This window comes from Engystomops pustulosus, chromosome 8 (assembly GCF_040894005.1).
Source record: "Engystomops pustulosus chromosome 8, aEngPut4.maternal, whole genome shotgun sequence".
Lineage (NCBI taxonomy): Eukaryota > Metazoa > Chordata > Amphibia > Anura > Leptodactylidae > Engystomops > Engystomops pustulosus.
The window spans coordinates 45,845,356-45,867,182 of record NC_092418.1 but is presented as its reverse complement, the minus strand read 5'-3'; the positions used below and the strand labels follow the sequence as shown (position 1 = coordinate 45,867,182).

General features: G+C 40.4%; 1 protein-coding gene across 1 annotated transcript; it reads right to left on the bottom strand.

Moving 5' to 3' along the window:
• Nucleotides 1-449: 449 nt before the first annotated feature.
• FAM234A (family with sequence similarity 234 member A) lies at nucleotides 450-21,818 on the bottom strand. The gene is made up of 12 exons (XM_072120814.1): nucleotides 21,688-21,818; nucleotides 18,542-18,836; nucleotides 17,348-17,461; nucleotides 14,757-14,948; nucleotides 13,300-13,430; nucleotides 12,473-12,605; nucleotides 12,140-12,287; nucleotides 9,686-9,826; nucleotides 7,522-7,600; nucleotides 6,923-7,072; nucleotides 6,124-6,217; nucleotides 450-4,646 (listed from the first exon to the last, which is right to left on the bottom strand). The coding sequence occupies exons 2-12, from the start codon at nucleotides 18,807-18,809 to the stop codon at nucleotides 4,441-4,443; spliced, it is 1,656 nt and encodes a 551-aa protein (XP_071976915.1). The 5' UTR covers nucleotides 18,810-18,836; nucleotides 21,688-21,818; the 3' UTR covers nucleotides 450-4,440.
• Between the last annotated feature and the right edge of the window lie 9 nt (nucleotides 21,819-21,827).

Sequence of the window (21,827 nt, the reverse complement as noted above, 5' to 3'; positions counted from 1 at the left end):
GCAGAGTTAATGAGATCCATGAAATGACACACTCAGCTCTGCTCCCTCACCTAATCAATAAAACACACACCATAAGCTCTGCTATAAAGACCTTATCTGTCTGAACAGGGAGCGTATTACTCCCTGCTCTGGCACGGCACACTGGCAAAGGGGCTCGGAGCTCCCCGGCAGCTAGCTAACAGCAGCAGACGAGACCGGAGCCATGCATCTGGCTCGTGCTCTACTCTAGGGGCCCACAGCTGTCATGGACCCTTTGACACTTCCTGAAACCACGATCGTTAGACCCCTCAATACAAGACACGCGGATCCCATTCTTCCCATCTTTGCATTTATTAAAATGGATATTTGAAGACATTTGTCCATGGTGGAGAGTTTTTAGGCCCCTTTCCCTGTATCTCAGTATTATGCTATGCTATATATGCTGCTTTACAAATAAGGCAAGGCAATAGTTAATGTTAGCAATCATTTATTTGACACGGCAGGCATACAGCATCAGGCACACTGCAAAATAGTAAGACATTTCATTTATATTTACATGTTCAGCTCTGACCCTCAAGTAACCTCTGTTCTGCTTTCCTCCTTAACCTTCATAAACTTAACCAAAAAAATGTTAAAAACAATTGAGGATCAGAGTGCAAACACTGATATACAGTATTAAATCAAAGGCACATCAAGCATTGTAATCATTTCTTAATAAATTATTTCTATACCGTAGATTTGTAGATTTTCAAGTAAAGTGCATCACATTAAAGGACATCTACCACCAGGATAAGGATTGTAAGCCAAGCACACTGACATACTGGTGTGCCCCCCTCTGGAAGGATCCGCTCTAGTTTAAGCTTCTTTTACCCTTGTTTTAACAAAAAATAGGCTTTACAAATTATGCAAATTAACCACAGGGGTTTCAGGCTTCATAGAGGTTTATTAAACCTGGAGCCCCTCAGGCTCTTTTGCATAATATTTCAAGCCATTTTTGTAAAAACAAGGGCATAAGAAGCGAAAAGAAGAGTGGATCCTGTCGGAGCAGACACAAACCTGCATGTCAGTGTGCTTGGTTTACAATCCTTTATCCTGGTGGAAGATGTCCTTTAAATCTTATTAAATAAAAAATAACTTAGGTTTGTTAAAGAGGATCCGTCATCATGTGAGCCATGTTGGTTTCAGTAAAAAATTGTTTTAATTAACTAGGCCCGTGGAAATGTAAAATCCATTTTACAATGTATTCATACATTTTTAGAGGAATCACAAAGGAACAGCAAAATGCAAAGTTCAAAAAAGCAATGACCAAAAATGGATTTAATGGAAATTTTTTTTTTTTACTAAACTATACATGTCAGGAGAGATGACTGGTCCTCTTTAAGTAAATGAGAAAGCTAGTATATATGCATTGTAAAATCTCCTTAAATTATTTTAAAGAAATCAAATACGAAGTTATCTTGTATAATAATTATGTAGCTTAAAGGGGTAGTCACAAGTTTGATAGTTATCAAATATCAACAGGATAGGGCAGTGATGGTGAACCTTTTACAGACCGAGTGCCCAAGCTACAACTAAAATCCACTAATTTACCATGAAGTGCCAACATGGCATTTTAAGCAGTAACTTATTGCTACCTGTTCTCCACATCTTTTAATTGTATAAGCCTCTGAGGCCACCAATACAGTTGAAAGAAGAAAGTCTAATTCAGACTATAACTGTAGCTTCTCTCCAGGGTCTCTCTGTACAGGAAGAATGAATGGTCCAACAGGATGACTTTCAAAGATAATGCAGCCCTGTCCACACCTTCTCACTTTTCCTGCACTTCCAAACTAAGTCAATGAAGTGTCGCTTTAAAATAGTGCCGAGAGCAGCTTCTCTTAAGATTTTGTGGATTTGTTTCTGTCTGGTGAACTCTGTCCTGGGGCGATGGCCTGAGTGCCCACAGAAATGGTTCTGAGTGCCACCTCTGGCACCTGTGCCAGAGGTTTGCCACCACTGGTATAGGGGATAACAAATAAGTGAGGCTTGGCCACTGGGACCCTCACCAATTTTATAAAGATGTGCCTTTTCCTTTTAAATGATGGATCAAGCAGGTCGAGTAAATGTCCTGATAGTCCATTCTATGTCGATAGGAGTGTCAAAAGTGCTGAGCACATCGCTCATCGATCTATGACACTCTTATGGACCATAACTGACAGTGCTAGGGATACCCAAGAGCTGATGGATCCTGTTCTCATGACCCCCCCAACGATCAACCTGTTAAACCTTTCTTTGGATAGAGAATAACAACCAAACTTGGGACAACTCCTTTCACAAAGTATTTAAAAAGGAAAAAAAAAAAGTAGAAACCCGTATGTGCAACATTACTGTATAGCTGGTAATAAATGTATTTAGTGATGCCTGCCTTCTGAAGCTAATAATTTACAAATGATACAGTAGCGCAGACATGTCCAACACAATAGAAACACCAATTTGGAATAAGTGAATCCTATTCATGTTTATGGTTCAAGTTCATATCTGTAAACCTGGCTCTAAGCTTCAGAGCTGCCCATCATGGCATCTACATTGTCTTCGTTATACATTTATCATAGAGAAGAACAACAGAAGCCAAAGAAAATAGCCATGGAAGAGCAGCTCCATTCCCCGTCTAGTGTCTGATCCTACCAGCCACCGCAAACAGTTTCTACTTTATCTTGTAATCTGACACGGAATCTGACTATCACATGAACGTATGATTTCTTCAGTCCTGCATTTCTGTGCTGCATTAATCCGTATATACATGATGCATTTAATCCGTATGTGCACGTTTGTAACTGTATCTGTACTTTATCAATATAAAATACAACTGGCTGCCAAATGATGGCTGCCTGATAGTGGGGGTTGCATTCTGTCAGCCATCCATGTTTGCCTTCATCCTATATTTTTATAGTATGTAGGGAGAATGCAAGGTGCATAACACCAACCAACTTAAAAGTAATGTTGGTCTTTAAACAACATGTGGTTTTCTAGGTCCACTTTAGTCAAAGTAAAAGGTACCATTCTAAAAAATCCATTTGCCTTTTCTTAGCAATTTTAAATAATTACCGGTACTCATTGTGTATTTGTTATTAAAGGGAACCTGTTGTGAGTATTTAGCCCTGCAAGTTGTTATGCAGGACAGGATCAGTCATTTCCTTCTACATCCTGGGAGATTTAGCACAATGGGGCACATTTACTTACCCGGCCCATTCGCGATCCAGCGGCGCGTTCTCTGCACAGGATTCGGGTCCGGCTGGGATTTAAGATGGTAGTTCCTCCGCCGTCCACCAGGTGGCGCTGCAGCGCCGAAAATAATCTTAACGCCCCGGAATGCACCATCCCATAGAAGGTGAAGGTGAGCGCTCCCCAAGCGACACATTTTCGGTTTTTAAATGCGGCGGTTTTTCCGAATACGTCGGGTTTTCGTTCGGCCACGCCCCCCCGATTTCTGTCGCGCGCATGCCGGCCCCGATGCGCCACAATCCGATCACGTGCGCCAAAAACCCGGGGCAATTCATGTACAAGCGGCGCAAATCGGAAATATTCGGGTAACACGTCGGGAAAACGCGAATCGGGCCCTTAGTAAATGACCCCCAATGTGTATAAAAGTACTTTACAAATGCAACGACTCTAAGAAGTCACAGGGGCAGAGAAGTCCCCTGGACCAACTAATCCCCCATAGGACATCATCCACCATGAACTTGTAATAATGATCACCCACGCCAGGTGGGGACACCCTAAAGTGATTTTGACGTCAATGACTCCTTAGAAACGTTTTAATGTAATGTTGAATCTTCTACAATATAGAAAGACTTCACTGTGATCAGTCACTGTCTGGATTAACAGGTTGGTGGTGTTTGTGGGCCTAAATCCTCATGACAGGTTCCCTTTAACGAATTTACGGTGTTACATATTTGAAGTCCATCCTTACCGACATCATTTAGTTATAATTTCATAAAATAAAAATTGCTAAAAATGTTAACTCTAACCATGGGTAAAATCATTAGCTTTCCCTTTCTGACAGATTGTTGTATAGCTGCGGATATACATGCTTAGAGATACATTGATAGCTTGGTGGACCTCTTTCACTGGATACAACATGAAACACATTTTCTAGGGTCAGCAATTACAACTATAAGCAAGTCATTGGTTTAGAGTATAGTTTGATAGAGACAGTGGAATTTGACATTGAAGCAAACACTAGAACAACTTTGCAGCTTGTAGATACATTGAGATCACTGACAATCTTACTGTACCATAATTACTGAATCTGTAAAGAAAATGTATATAAGTTAGTAGAGCTAAGTCTGAAGGAGGACCCCAAGGGCCTTGTACCACAAAATGAAATGAAAGCTCAATAAAAACAATGTGTCTTCTTAGAACTGGAAAGTGTTCTTATATTTGATATTAAGAAGGTGATCCAAGTCCTCAAGGACTAAAGTGCTAGTGACTGGAGTATCTCATTCTGAAAAAATCATCTCTTATCCCGTCAGTGTTGACCTCTTCAGTGCCAAACCATATGATTTTTGCAGTGCTGATATCTTCCTTCAATTTCCGCTTAGAAACTGTCAAAGTTCCAGGATCCTCCGTTGTGTTGGGGCCAGTCATCAGCACGTAACAAGCATGCCGGCTGCGCTCAAACAGGGCAGCTACAAAACATAAGAGAATATGAGGTGGTTACAAAGCTGAATGACAGGTTTCCATCAGGAATGACCTGATGACAGGTTTCCAAAATACTTTAATTCCTTCACTACTGTCATACACGTCCTATCTGCATATGTTCGGTGCAGAAAGGACTTTTATAAACGTCAGTGACCAACTTCAAACACCTATATCTCCTGATCCATGATACCTGGAAACAATTCTGGGTCATATTAAACAGGATAATCTTGCCTTTAAAGTTTTCAGTACATTTTCATATTAGATTTTTATGTATAGATTTTATGTACCGTACCATTTCAGGTTCTTATTGTGGATATCTCTGTTAAGCATCTATACGCAATAATAAAGGGGAGACTCTCCAGAATTGTTTATCTAGATGGCATGGTTCAGGAGATTAAGGCATTTGAGGTGTGCCCGCTCCAGCCGGTCAGCTGAAGGCAGATTGTAGAAGTCGCTGACATTAGTAGTCAATTATTGCCACTTTTTTTTTAAAGAAAATATACCATTTGATTTCATGCATTATGAACTCAGCTCAGGGATTAAACAAGATATGCTTCTGCATCAGTGCAGCTACAGCAGTCTCAAGGTATCATTGGTTCATAATGCATGAAATCAAAAGTTAATTTCATTTAATTATTAATGCAGTTAATAAAACTATCCTATCAAGTTAGTCTCACATGTCATGAAAAAAAACCAAAGTAAAATAGTTGTAATGGATAAAGCATTTGCAGAGATATCTTCATTTAAAGAAGGACATAGGAGATCAAAAATTGACATTCAGACACCAATGACCATCGGTCACTAATGGGTTAATCTATATTATATCCATACAACAGGAATAAGAAACTACAATTGTCTAAAAAGGCAGTTGGGTATAATATGATGTAAATGCATTTATCAATTTTCCATCAATTGTTATCAAGAATGCCCAGCAGATTCTCAGTAGGAGGGGGGGAGGGGGGGGGAATCTTCCAAAATCCTGAAAGAGTCAGCAGTTCTCCCAGACATCCCTTGTACCTCAAGCCATTCTCTCACATCCCACCACTCCCTATCGCAGTATTAAAAGTTGTTGAAGACAACATGGATATGAACGATTCATGATAATATTCTAGTTTTGGATAAGCCATTTGTTAACTTTTCTTGCTGTTAAAGGGGATTGTCCAGATGTTGAAAAACATGGCTGCTTTCTACACCTGACCATGAGTAGTGCACTGTAGTGCAGCAGAGCAGCAATACGGATCAGGTGTGGAGCTGTTTTTGGAAGAAAGCAGCCATGTTTTTTTAACCCAAGAATCCAACTATAGAAGCACCTTCAAACACAAAAATTCTTTCTAAAGTCTGTACAGTGTATAGTGCCTGTTCTCCAGGACACAGCTAAATGCTCCTTGTTAACATGCCATCCAGGATAGACTTCAGCAGATGAGTAATAGTTACTTTTTATTGCCCATTTGGATGTGCACGTACCAGTAAACGTGATTATATTTTCAGTATGGTTGTTCAGTTGGAGAAGCGCATTTGGATGTGATGGGTGAAACATGAACAAGTTTTCTTCAAACTCCTACAAGACATAGGAATATTAATTATAGGTAATAAGCAGCAAAGATGTCACAGGTCTACAAGAATATATCAATGACATGCACAGCCTCACTACTAATGCAAGTAAATGTTTTTTTGTTTTATGACAACCTTGGAATAATCTCTGTGCCAAAGCATACCTGCCAAGTCACTGGGGAGGCCCCTAAAATGTCCCAGCAAACTGCTCAAGCATTGAGCACACTCATCATCATTTTTAGGTGACAATGGAACTTTACATGCTGGTTTCATCCCAAAAAGAGAAACACAACAAAGAAATGGGGAGAGGCTTTTTATCCCAAACAGGCGTGGATTTAAACACACATCCCATATTCACCTGTGATTGAAGGGAAGGCATTTCCAAGGCAGGTACCTTAATATAACAAAGTAGACTTATCTTTCTCTAGCTACACTTTCAAATGTCCCAGCTCCTGTCTATGAAAGGACACTGCCAGCTTGGCTGGTCCCCTTTATCGGACCGGAATAAGGAGCAAGACGTTTATCCTTTTTATCTTTTCTTGCTCCTGCCCAAACCCCCAGTTGTTTTTCCAAATTTCATGGAAAACCCTCTGCAAAATGCATGCAAAATACTGTATGGCTAAACCTGAAAATCCTGGCTTTCACTATTCTTCCCGTTTCCCCCAGAGCCACTGTAGACTAGTTTTGTGTAGAGGAGCACAGACTGACTTACGCTGTTGAAATCTGAATAGTTTGCTCCCCAGAACAGAAATGTAGAGCGATGATCTCCTGTATTTAGCATGGTAGGGTTTTGTCTGGCATTTCCCAAATCCAGTTCATATTCCCACTGGAAAGCACCACTGTTGCTGTCTACAATGATGACCTGAACACAAGATTATATTGAAAAAGAAGAGACAAGGATGACAAATATCAACAAGACACTATATAGGCTGCTAAAAGCATAAGGCTAAAATAGAATAACCACACTGTATACAGTACATAAAAATGCATTCACAATGCATTCAAGGCTCCATTAAAACAATACACTTATGGCAGGGCCGCTTTTTAATAATATATATATTAGAAGTCTGGGCTTCAAGTCAAGATCAATGATGTTATGACTGAGATAGAGGTTAAAGAAAAGAAAATGGAATATTGAAACGAAAAAGCCTTAAAACAGCAACAGAGGTAAACAAAGGACAAAACATTCTACATTTGGGAATAGCAATTAAAATATATATATATTAACCATAATAAAGTGAGAAGAAAAAAAAAAAAAAAAAATATATAATGAATGTAGTAGTTGGTATTTGCAAAATGGCTACAACTCACCTTCTTTTTGTTCACTCCAGTCTCAAGCTCCATCATTATAGACAAGACATCTCTTTTGAAAAAACCCAGAACTGGTTTACTAAAAATTAAGTAAGAGTAGAGGTGTAACATACAATATGTTGGTTTCTTGCATCTTATGCGCAGGTTAACCATGGATTTTCTTGCAGATTCTCAAGGGATTTCTCATCTCCCAATTCATGTAAAATTTTCGCATGGAAAGACTTTGCATGAAGAACATAGAGTCTATGAAATACTACACACTACAACACTACATCATTCAGTTCAGGAATAAAAAGTGATCTGCATTAAAAGTGCCACCACGTGCTTAAAGTGTAACCGTCATTCTGTGCAAAAAAAAAAAAAAAAAAAATTAAAATAACATAACTCTGCTACAGATGCGGGACCTGTCTCTTGTCACCTCATCACAAGCACCTGCTGCTGACCAATGAGACCATATCCATCTATCAATATATCTATGTATCTATCTTTCTACATTTGTACCTACCTATCCAAGTAAAGCTCCAGCACAGCACATGAGGGGGCAGCTTGAAGACTTAGAGAGTCTCTCCTGCCATTTCCTGCTGTGGAGTGTGAGGTGATGGGGGAGGAGGGATTGTGATCGCTCTGCATCTTGTGTCTGTGTGGATTATTTGTTTATATACAAGTGTAGGGAAAGCTGAGGGAGAGATAAGTGTAGTTGTTTGGTTACTTAGGGCTTCTCAATACACATGACTGACTACTGGAGCAGTGAGACATGGGGTAAATCAGCTGAGAGCAGAGAGAGGACAGGTGGGTGTGTCTCTCCCTCTGTAGTCAGCTCCTCAGTGAAGACCAAATGTGCCTAGTAACAGCCATATGAGAGATCACTGCGGAATACAAGAGGAAGGAGCAAGATTCGGGTAACTAATCCAATTGCAAAAGGGCTTAAAATAACCTGCCCTACAACATATCAAAAGTTTTTGGAAATGACACTTTAAGAAATAGGCACTTTTATGACTGAACCACAAAGGAAGCATTTGTAGGAATAGGTCTTGGCTTAAAGGAAATCTACCACCATAATCTAGCATGATACACCAGGGGCATTTGCCGTGACTGTGGTAATCTTCCTATTTGTGTTATCCATGGCCTCCTTCCTTCCAAAATCAACTTTAATAATTAGGGTAAAGAGCCAGAAGGGCTCTGGGGGTTGGGGCCTTACCAGAGCCCCTAAATTCTGCAGATGTACAAGCTGTTACAGTATGTAAGCTGCACCCCCTCTACAACAAGCAGAGGGAGGGTTAAAGTGCTAAGGAACAGAGGGGGAGGGGAGATAACAAAACAGCCAATGAAACTGCAGCACAAAGGGGCTCTGGTAACACCTACCAGAGCCATTCAGGCTCAAAAAGTACAATTTTAAAAAGTTGATTTTAGAAGGAATGAGGCCATGGCAAACAAATATAAGAAGATTACCACAGTCACGGTGTCTCTCTCTCTCTCATGTATATATATGCAAATGGCCCTGGTTTAGTATGCCCGATTTTGATAGTAAATTTCCTTTGTGCCAATGAGCAAAGATTTTTTTCTGTTGTAAACTGTGACAATAAATAGTTTGACTAGGAAATCATTTTGTCAGATTAACTCTAATGCATCCGACACTATAAAACTTCTAAACACATCATCTTACATTTATAGGATCATATAAGCCAGTAATAGATAGTATGTGTGAATATTATATATATACACATTATATATATATACACACACATTATATATATATATATATAATATATATATTACACATACACACACACACACACACTAGGAAAGAGTCCAAGCAGCACAAACCATAGGTTCAAGATGATGGGTGCAGGTTTTATCAAGACCGGGCCATAGGTCCTCCAAAAATAGCAAGACAAAAAAAAAAAACAGCGCTCCAGCAGGCGGTAGTAAAAGAAGTGGGTCCCTTTATTCCATCAGATGCAACGTTTTGGCCCTGTGAGAGCCTTTCTCAAGCAGTGTACAAGTGATATATGGGGGCCATTTATACAAACATAGAAGGGTCACATGACCTTAGAAGACACACCCATTAAACAATATACATAAAGTGTATCATAAAATAGTGCATAAAAATACATTATATATCCAGTGAGCACAAGGAATCCATGACACAATAATCAAGCCTTACCTTAAAATACTGGTGGTATTTACAGACCACAATGTTTGAAATTTTTGACCATCCAGCAATTCTGAAACTTCAGATCTCACCACTAAAATGTTATTATAATATCTTTCAGGGACATTTAATATGTAGAGAATTTTACCAGAACTAAAATATAAACAGAAAAAGAAGATGTATAAAAGATAAAATTGAATCTAATGAAAAAAGCAAGTATTAAACAGTGTCAGGATTGAGGCAGAGGTCGCATTAACGCCTCACGAAGAGTCATAGATGTATGTTCGGGTGCCATTACTCCCCAGAATAATTGGCTAATGTAAAGGTACACTTGGCAATTATGCCCTGTAGCCACGGCCTGAGTGTTCCGCCGTGCACAGCAATTGTGTAAAGGAGGAAAACAACATTTCTGTCATATGCTCTCAACTATGTGATCATCTCCCTGTGTCCACACAACTTCATACTCATAGCTGCATCCTGCAAATGAAGGAGCTGGGATGACATCATCATCAGACGATGTGTCACACAGTGTGGGAGGAGCCAGACTCTGGACTGTGGGCGGGGAAGTCTGCCTGTGCCGACACTGTAGGAGCAAATGCCAAAGAGCCAAGTGTTCCGCCTTATGCCTCTACTATGGTAGAGAGTAGTGGTTGGCCTGTGTGCTCGTCTCATACTCGTGCTACTATTTTGTGTGTATGATAGTCATGTAGCAGAGCGGTGTGTGCCTCACGCATGTAATGTGTGTATAATAGTCATGTAGCAGAGCTGTGTGTGTCTCATGCATTACAATAGTCATGTAGCAGGCCTGTGTGTGCCTCATGCGTGTAATGTGTGTATAATAGTCATGTAGTAGAGCTGTGTGTGTCTCATGCATTACAATAGTCATGTAGCAGGCCTGTGTGTGCCTCATGCGTGTAATGTGTGTATAATAGTCATGTAGTAGAGCTGTGTGTGTCTCATGCATTACAATAGTCATGTAGCAGGCCTGTGTGTGCCTCATGCGTGTAATGTGTGTATAATAGTCATGTAGTAGAGCTGTGTGTGTCTCATGCATTACAATAGTCATGTAGCAGGCCTGTGTGTGCCTCATGCGTGTAATGTGTGTATAATAGTCATGTAGCAGAGCTGTGTGTGTCTCATGCATTACAATAGTCATGTAGCAGGCCTGTGTGTGCCTCATGCGTGTAATGTGTGTATAATAGTCATGTAGTAGAGCTGTGTGTGTCTCATGCATTACAATAGTCATGTAGCAGGCCTGTGTGTGCCTCATGCGTGTAATGTGTGTATAATAGTCATGTAGTAGAGCTGTGTGTGTCTCATGCATTACAATAGTCATGTAGCAGGCCTGTGTGTGCCTCATGCGTGTAATGTGTGTATAATAGTCATGTAGTAGAGCTGTGTGTGTCTCATGCATTACAATAGTCATGTAGCAGGCCTGTGTGTGCCTCATGCGTGTAATGTGTGTATAATAGTCATGTAGTAGAGCTGTGTGTGTCTCATGCATTACAATAGTCATGTAGCAGGCCTGTGTGTGCCTCATGCGTGTAATGTGTGTATAATAGTCATGTAGTAGAGCTGTGTGTGTCTCATGCATTACAATAGTCATGTAGCAGGCTTGTGTGTGCCTCATGCATGTAATGTGTGTATAAAAGTCAAGTAGCAGAGCCTCATGCACAAGATTTTGTACTCCTTGTCGGCTAAAAATAATCCTCCAAAATGCCAAGATGAGTATTTTTACTCTGCCTTGGAAAACGTAGTGCGACCTCTGGATGGGGGACTGTCTAAAAAAATTGTTATCCTGTCTTTTAGGTTTCCTTCAGAGCCATAGAAGTTATGGTCATGTCAAATAAGAGGTCCTATACAGAGAATATTTATTACATACCCTACCCTGAAAACTATCCTGCTAAAGAAAGAAAACTACATCAGGATAGTTGATATTAGGAGGTATAATGAAAACCAAATGTCAATGCAATAACATCATGTAACATAATGACACACCTAAAAGTAATTATACACCAAATTTATAGATATAGGTCCAAATTCTATGCCTAAGCCATATTTAAAGAGTGCATAAAATGTCAACAATCTTTGGATAAATTAGAAGTACAGTTTGTATACATGAACACCAACACTCTATTTCTGACCGTTATAAGCTCTAATACAAGTTCTAACTTTCCATCTCGAATTCTCAGTCGACTTCTGATCATAAGGGACATTACAGAGATTGACTTGCATTCATATAAATAAAGCACATGGGGTGAGATAGAAACCTTTTATTTAGTTAAGGAGGCGTTTATATTATCCTGTAATGCAAAAACTTTCCATACATGCGATTGTACTATTGATTTATGTATAGTCTGCTGAAACATGTATGACCATCTCAACTCTTCCTTTAGACTTTGCTTTGTTAATGTACATTAAAACAATGCCAGCTATGCTAAAATACAATTATTACTAAAAATATACCTGGAAGAAGCTGTTACTGGAATAAATCCTGCAGAAATATTTCTTTGTGCCTCCCAGTCGGAGTCTTGCACTGAGGGTAAAGATTTTGCTTCAGGTCCTGCAGTTTGGGAACACAAGTCACTGACGGAATATGCAGCAATGGAGGAGCCTGTTGAAGAAGAGTAATGTGTGTTACCTGCTCAGTCCTACCATGTTATATTCTATTTTTTATTATGGCAATACTTTATGTCAATTAATAACAAAGTTATACACTTCACTGGATGTTAATCATGTAGGGGAGATCATTTTGACCATATGCAGGGCTGTATATAGAAGGGAAAGGTTTTTTTTTACCTTTGTAAAACAAGACATACTGAGCCATTGACTTTGTCACATGTGTGTAATAACCACTTGGTTGTTCAGTACCAATTGTATGCGTCTGTCCGATACGGTCTCCTTTTTTCCCTGAAAATATAGCACTCTGCAACTAAGGAAGCAAAACACAGAAAGACTGAATGCAGTTTCTAGAAAATTGAAAAAACACAGTGAGAACTGCTATAGACTGTGGGAAATGAGAGCAATGGGGCTTCTTTACTAAGGGTCTGCGGCCGCACTTTCGTCAGTTTTTACAACGTTTTTGGGACAGGTATTTAACAGGTAAATGTGTCGCACGTGATTGGATTGTGGCGCTGGCTTTCATGCAACATAAATCGGGGGGGGGGGGGGGAAATCAGACAATCCGACTTAGGCTACATGCACACATGTCCTATCTTTTCCCGGGCTACGGAGCGGTGCCGCACGTGTGCAGCACCGCACCGCTCCCGTACAGGGCGTGAGCACATAGAAGTGTATGGGGGAGGTATATAGGCCGTACATACGTTGGCCGTATATACGTTCCCCATACATGTGTGTGAATGCAGCCTTATTCGGACTGAGCGCAGGATTTAAACGTTCAAATTGTGTCGCAAGATCAGGCACTTACATGCACCGGGAAGAAGAAGGTGAACTCTAGCGGACCTGAGCGGAGAAGCGACACATGCAGGATATCAGGCGCACGATCTTAGTGCATCGTGGCAGAGTGCATGATCGTCGGACAATGCACTTTCGTGAACTCCGCAGGACCAGGCAAGTAAATCTGCCCCAATGAGTTATTGCTTTGAATAAAGTACACAAAATCTTACCTTATTTTCCACATAAAGAAAAACCATAAGATCTTCTACGCCATCCTTATCCACATCTGAAATTTTCAGCACTGGCTTTATAACAATGGAATCAGCTGCAAATCCGAGTGGCTTCTCCCACACAGTATGTCCTATAATACAAGGAGAGATATAGGATTGTATGAAATTAAATTGACTAGATAATATAGGAAAATTGTTAGGAAATGTAATAAAATTATATTTGGTTATTTAGTACTGGACCATGATTAACTTACTTTAAAGAGTTCTTATAGGCATTTGCCACTAATAGGAAAGTTTGCCATAGGTAGTATGCCCATATTTCAATTGGTAGACTTTCTAATGTGTCTGTAGAAGGCGCAGATTACGTGACGCAGGTCACTGGATTACCTCCTCATGTCCTAACGACGTCTGGTGGATCGGGGGAGCACTTTACTGTATCCACATCCCCTTTGTGACAACCACTCCCAGGACAGTAGTTGGAGGGGTGCGCAGCTGGCTTTGGGACACCCCTTCGACCAATGACTCATGGTATTCACTGCTGAGGTGTGCATACAGTAAAAAGCTCCCCCCCCATGTCATCGGATGTCTTCAATCACATGACCGGCAGCTGCTATGAACAGAACAGTAGAGGTAACTAGGGTAACTAACTTACATTGGCAAACTTTCTTATTAGTGCACCTTTAAGTGATCTTCTAGAACATTGCTTTAATTGTTGATTCTTATTATTGTCATATTTATATCATATTAAATATATTGAGAAATATGGCTAGACAGAAAAGAGTTGACGATCTTATTCATCAGATAGGTTCAGGGTTGGGTGTTGTATTCCAGTTTATATCTATTCATTTCAATGGAGATGAAGAACAATATCACATACAGCCCATGTGAATGCAATCATGTAAAATTCCTTCACTCCAATCTGCAGATCTATGCCCTACTTAACTATTTCCTTAGCAGCCAGGGTGTGAATCAAATTCCTCACTTAAACAGCAGACTACACTGCATAGTGATGAATTAAAGAGATTAGTTTGCCACATTGTTCGCTCAAGTCTCTTGAATTGTTGGGAGCTGTAATGATCAGCTCCATGAAAAAAAAGGTTTTAAAAAAAAAGTATGAATTATTGATATGGGCATTCAGACAGCAGAAAATCTTAGTCTTGAAAGGGTTAACAATCCTGGTCCAGCAGTTGTCAGCCTGGTCGTATCCCAATATCTAAGTGATGTCTGGGCTATCAATATTAGTACAGACATCTACAAGTTAAAATCTGTAGGAAGATGACCCTGAGGGCGCTCTGCCCTAGAAGAATCTGGCAGAGATCCCAGATCACAAACCTCCACCAAGGCGAATTCCTAAAGAGGTTTGCTACAACTGGTCATTTTAATGTGTTCCCAAAATTCACTATAAAACCTAGATTTTTAAATACAGTAGATATTTAATTGCACATAACAAATCTTACCTGTTTTAGAATCGACTGCTACTACAAATCCAGGTTTCCTTATAACCAGACATCCAACACTATCCACACCACCAAGGTTATGGAAACTGCACTCCACTAACTGCACATCTCCATCAGAAACAGGTCTAACCCACAGGGTACTTCCATTTGTCCCGGACAGGGCAGATAAGAAGAAGCATGGGGACTGGAAGCCTGGAAACAATGAAGATAATACGTTATCTGTTATTGCTGAGAGAAGATGTAGTCTGGTACCTATTTCTGCAGCCACCACTAGAGGGAGTGTGGGAGGTTACTGCATACAGTTATGGGTCTGAGGCTCTTTATATATTCCCATGCACTTGCAAAGATCCCAGTGTAAGGCCCCTTGAAATCAAACATTTGGGATCCGTTACTACGGCCACATCACAGCCCATCAGACATATTTAGGACCCAATCACGGTTCAGTGAGCACACACCACACTGATCTGGCCGAAAAACGTAGGATGTGTCCTGTATTGTTCTATTTTTATGGCCGTTGGTGAACATCACACACACACGAGTCGTTATCATAGCCTTCTTTTCCCTAATTGTGTATTCTTCAAATCATTTGTTCTCTGTAAACGCTCTGTAAAATGCTCTCTGCCCAACCCTTGAGCTAAACATACACAGCTTTGTCTGAATTTACACCATATTGCACTGACATATCCCACTGTATGCTTATACAGTGGGATAGGTCTCCCGGTGCCTCCTTCTTTCCCGGTATAAGGAATGGACATAGGAGTAATTGTTAATCTTTATTAACAAGGTCTTAATGGCCCAGCGTGTTTGGGGGTGAGGTACCCCTTTCTCAATTGAAAAAGAGTGAAAAAAACGAATATAATCGGTGCACCAAGGAAAATCACTAAAATTGATCAATCCCACAATTTAAGTGATTATGCTTGGTATAATAATATATAGTTTTATTTCAGTCTTTTTGACTTAAGGGGTGCCTCACTCCGAAACGCGTTGAGACGTTTACACCTTAGTAATAAAGATTTAGAATTACGTCTATGTCCATTCCTTATACCTGAGTGCGTCATTACATTAGACATTTAACCAATAGTCCACTTTTACAGACGATGACATCACTAGGGTTCTCCAGTCTTCTGAACGACGTATATACTGAGCATATATATTGGGAGCTTCCAAAGAATATACTCAATGTATACATAACACTAAAGGTGAACTTAGGCTAACAGTGTAAAAAGTCCAAACAAACATTCATACCCCGCTTGCATCTGAAGAGATTATGCTTCCATTTATAGCATGTGCACAAGAAGCTGGTTGATGCTAATCCAAGACATAGAAAAAATGTTGCAGGAGCTTTGGCACTTCCATACAACATCAAAACTTTGTTTTCATAGTAGTTTAACTGTTGTACAGATGTCATGGTCACACTGGACTAGACCTACACATTTTGAACAGGTTGGTTCTCATTTATGGACACCATGGTAATAACAACAAGCGGGTTTGAAACGCATAGGCCTAGTCCAGTGTGACCAAGACGTCTGTACAGCTTTTTAAACTACTATGAAAACAAAGTTTTGATGTTTTATGGAAGTACTGCAGCTCCTGCAACATTTATTCCAACACCATGAAAGCACTTCACCTGCACAGGTGAATGACTGTGTGATTACTTAGATGTTTGTTTTTGCAAATATTATTGTACTTGAATTGTAATAAAACAAAGCTGCTGGGCCTCAATGCAAATCTGAACCAGTTTCTCCAGCTATAATATATCATTTATGGACTGGTCTTTTTGTAGTAAAGGAGTGTATGAAAATGTAGAACACAGTGCTCTGCTATCTCCAACACTCCCATTCACCGGAGATAGCCATGTGCTGCGCTTGGAAATTCCTGACACTCTATACTAGAATGGATACTCTATACTACTGAATGGAGAAAATGCTGCTCCAACCAGTAATGAGTACGAGACCCCTGTTCTCAATTTATGAAAATGCAAAGGGAAATGTAATTGTTTTTCTACAGACAGTGGCTAGAAAATAGTAAAAGACCTGTGTACATCATGCCCTGTATTTTGCATCAGTATTGTTTTTGCCAATAATGGTACATCTTTTCACAACCACTCTCGATTTTGGCTTACAAATACTGATCTAAGAGCAGCTGATTCTTCATGTACAACATCACTAAATGCTGTAGCCAGAGGTAAGATAAGTTGTCTTTCTCCATAATGATAGAGAAAAAAAAGAAAAAAAGAAAAATTTTCAAGCACTTTAGAAAAATATATTTCTCTATGTGATTTCAATGCCCTACCCCCCCCCCCTCCCTTAAAAGAAAATAATGATACAAAAAAAAAAATTAATAAGAAGCTAAAAGGAGATCAAATCCTGTTAGAGGGGGCACACACAAGTGTGTCAGTTTGTTTGGTTTACAATTCTTTATCCTGATGGTAAATGTCCCTAAAGGTAGAAATAGCCTGACAGGCTCTGCAAACCTCAACTAGTTGCAGGATGTGGCTTCCTTGTCAGCGTTCAGAGGCTGCACTACTAAGGTGGAAGGACTTACACTGCACCAGCAGCTTTTACATGTGAACCAGAAGCAGAATTACTTACCATCATCCACACAGGATACATTTAATGTGCTGGAATTGTCACTTTTAAAAATGAAGAGAACATCTTGTACGTTATCTGTGTTCACATCTTCTGTGGCCAGAAAAGGATAACCAACTGCTCCCCAAGAAAACAAGAGGAAGATAAGTCCATTACATTGACATCAATATATCCTCTGTAACACTTAGTTAACTTTGGCATGTCTTCTACCTTTAGCACTACCTTATCCACTACTTGTTTCTAGTTTCCCGTTTTACAACTACAACAGCTCGTGCGTGCAATATAAGTAGAAGTGAATTAATGTATATAAGGGAGCGTATATAGCTCACTGGTTCTGTAAACCAAGAAAACCTTTGGATGGCAGGAACATTGGGAGAGGATGTAAAATATACAAGTATGGCTCCCTTTTCTGGAGTCTTGCTGGGATGGAAGAGAAAGGAGAACGCTGAGAATACCAGTGACATCAGCATTCTCGCTTCTGTGACCGCTGCATCAACTTATCAAGTCACCAGAGCAGCATTACCTGAGAGGCAGAGAGAACTTAGTACCCCCAGTTGCGATAACGCATTGTCATGACTTTTAAAAGCACAATATAAGCACAGTGTGAGTACCCCATAGGAATGTGCCATGTACCATGAGAGGTAAATAATTAGCCTTTGAGGTTGTGACCTGCTGCAGGAAATTAATGACTTAATTGTGGATATTTTTGTAACAGATTGTCAGGATAAATAATGCAGCAAAAGTACAAAAAAAGCACTGTCTAAATATAATATATATATCTGTAACACAATCAAACATTTTACTATGAAAACTCACTGAAAATCATGATAAAACATCTCCTGTCAAATGCATAGTTGGCTGCAAGGTGTCTAGGGATGACTAATAGCTGTTTTGGGGAAGTGTATGGACATTGGTGACCGTGAGGTCATCCAATTATGTGGTAATAATCCATCAATAGTTGATCGGTTTAGCGCCACAGCACTGATCAGCTATTCTGCTGTGTGTGAGGCCGGCCACTTTCAATAGATGGCACCAGCCGCCAACTGCCTGTGTTTACAAGGCGCCAAATAGCTTATTAGCATGAAAGACAGAGTGGCAGCTGCCCACAAAACAGCTTGACACAATCCAACATAAAATGTTGTTGATACATTTAAATGTATGCTGCAAATAGTGACATTTTTGTTTTCTGTAACTTACCAGAGTTGTTATAATGTACGCTCCACGTTCTTTGAGACAATGGTCTAACTGGGCAAGGAATGATGAATGAAAAGGCAAACACTGCGGTTAAGCACAGAAACAATGCGCCAAAAAACATGGCAGTGCGAAGCTTTGACAGACGTGAAAGTCTGCTCGCCTTCTTAATGCACACATCCTTGTCTGCACCGGTGTCATTATTGTTCTCTAATGCCTTTCCTTCATTATTTTTCAGAGGCTGGTCTTCTTCATCCGTATCCTTGTTGTTCATGATAGCAGCACAAGAGACACGTGTCTTCTGGAAAGAGAAAGTAGATTGATTATTAGTACACCATTTAGCAGAAAGCAGGAACCACTGTCTCTCTACTGACAACACAGTCTACAGTGGCTCTGACAGCAGCACACGGGCAGAGTAAATGTGGGCCCAAACAGCAAGAATGACAAAAAATGTAAGACATTTTGAATGATGGAACTTCTTTAAATCATACCTCTGTGTTAGTAGCAGCAGGACTATAAAGAATATGGATTTACAAACCAGAATTGTAGCACTGTAGTTTGAGTGTCCTAAAACTGCTGTGCCCCGGAGCTACTCCACAGCCCTTCCCTCTAAACCAGATACCTCCAAAATAATATCTGTATTTTTAATTTCCTGTGCAGACGGCATGGAAATTTTAAATTTCTTTATATTTTCTGCTACAGATCTGCATCTATTACATGCGGATTTTCTTGAAGATCTGGAATGGAGTTTCATGAGTAGAGACCTTTATATGCAAAAAGCAAGACGTTGTCAGTGCACATATGTAGTGCGCTCAGTTGTCTGTATGGTTGAGGTTTGAGAATGAAGATTATTATATAATTAAGAATACATGTATTTTTTTTTACTATAATCTTTATTAAGAATTATGGGGACTGTGATGGGTATAAAATGATTCATAGGCTGATGAGGTAGAATCCCCACATAGAACAATCTTGGCTTCCTTGTTATAATCAACCAAAAGTGCTGAACCGGGTACATTTTGAGGGTGGGGGGCAATAAAGCAAATACTCTGCTTTTTTTAATTCTTGGCGGGGGTTTTAAGAGTATCAATATAATACCTGTATCCACTAGAGGTCTAAGAAGTTGCAGGTGCTTGAGCAAGGAGCCGGAGGAGCAAGGTGATAGAAAGCGAGAACTGCAAACTCCCATAGCAATAAAAAGAGCACTTTGATTGAATTCAAAAGTGTGGGTTTTGTCTTGGTAGGAGCAATAAGGTTTAAGGTATTTGCGATAGTTGTAAGGCCGCGGTCACACGTACCGCTAGACGTCCCTTCATAACGCGACGCTAGCGCACAGGGGGAGGTCCTCGGCCCGAATGCACATGCGTTAACAGGGAAACGCATGCGATTGATAAGCCGATCGCATGCGTTTCCCTGTTAACGCATGTGCGTTCGGGCCGAGGACCTCCCCCTGTGCCCTAGCGTTGCGTTATGAACGGACGTCTAGCGGTACGTGTGACCGCGGCCTAACAGCCATGCCCAGAAACAACAGTAAATAGGAGTATCCTTGAAAAGACAGCTCTGGAGCCAACCTGGCAGCTTGCGATAATTGTCACAAGTGTGCGGATAGTGTAGCTTCTAGACTTTTAGGTGGGAGGTTGCAGACTGAAGACAACCACTGATTCAGAAAGCCAACAGATTATCTCTATTAACTCTATTTCCCCGAACACCCTGCTATATAATGTTTTTATATCCTTCATATTCTTTGCCATCTATTTGTAAGACTTTAGAACCGTGGTAGAATTGTCCATACATTCCTCAAATACTGATGTTTGGTGCCCTGTTTAGCAGATTTCAACATTAAGTATGTTGGTTAAGTCGGCTGAGAGCTTAGCCAGGTCTTGTTGGAGGAGACCCTGGGTTTGGGGGAAGGAGGGCGACCTGCTTAGGAATGGATTACTTATATGAGGGTTGAACGGGCTGAGGAAGACCAGGAAAGTCCAAGCAATTGTCAACAGAGGAGTATGATCATATGTCGAGAAGAGTTGATATAAGCAGGGCTGGGGAGTCAAGAATCGTAGAGTCATGATAAAATGGACCAACTTTGACATCACAAATATTTAATATATATTATACAGCATGACATGGATGTAGCGGGGTTGTGCGTGTACATTATACAGCATGACATGGATGTAGTGGGGTTGTGCATGTATACCACACAGTACGACATGGATGTAGTGAGATGTTTATATCAGGGCTGTATTAGCCACAGTCTGGGACCATATGAACACTTCGAGCGTCAGTTTAGGGACCCAAACGTGATCTTACACGCAAAAATGGCCCCATTGGCTTTAATATGAGCACTATATTTCTCATATTGTTTAGAACATAACGATAAAAATAGAACAGGTCCTTTTTTTTAGTTTCTTGTGTTATGATCTCTACATAGAAGTCTATGGGGGAGATTTATCAGAAGTGTCTGAGGTAAAACTTTTCTAGTTGCTCATGGAAACCAATCAGAGCTCAGCAATTTTTATGGGAAAATGAAAGCGGAGTTCTCATTGGCTTCCATGGGCAATTAGCACAGTTCTGCTCTCAGACAGTTGTGATAATTCTCCTCCTGTCTCCATAGAAACCTTCCTTTTTTTAACCGACACAGCTCACTTACAGTGGACATGGGGGACATATGGAGTCCGCAAAAACTAGATTGAAACATGCATACGGTTGTGTTCATGTTAAAATGCTTTAAAAAAAAAAAACGGATGACAAAGAAACAGAAATAAACTGAATATAATTGACAAGTGTCCTTTAATAGCTGACTTTGTGTCCTATCATCTCTCTCATATATATTAGAATAACTGTATATATCTTAAAAAAAAAACGATTTAATAACTGATTGGAAGGACTGACAATTTTGGAATCTCTCCAGTTTAAACGGTAGTGTGCTGCGTCACTTTCCGCCTTGTCTAGGTGATAACACGGAGTCCTGTAGAAGTATAACGCTGCTCTAGAAGAAGTGCAGCTCTCGGTGGCCTCACATACCCCAGTGCACCCGGTAACAAGACGTTACTAAGTCATATTACATCCTGGGGGGTCTCTACTACCACGCTAGTGCTATAGAAGCCCATCTTATTTCCTGTCACCCCCCAGCACCCCTGTGCAGCCTCACTCACCCTTCCCCGTAGAAAGTTCTCTCTGCGCTTTCCCACACACAGCGGAACTAAAGCTCAATTTATGTGTTGCTGCACGGACGCACAAGGGAGAGGAAACCTCTACTTCCGGCCTTTGCGGTTTCCCACAATCCTCTGCTGAG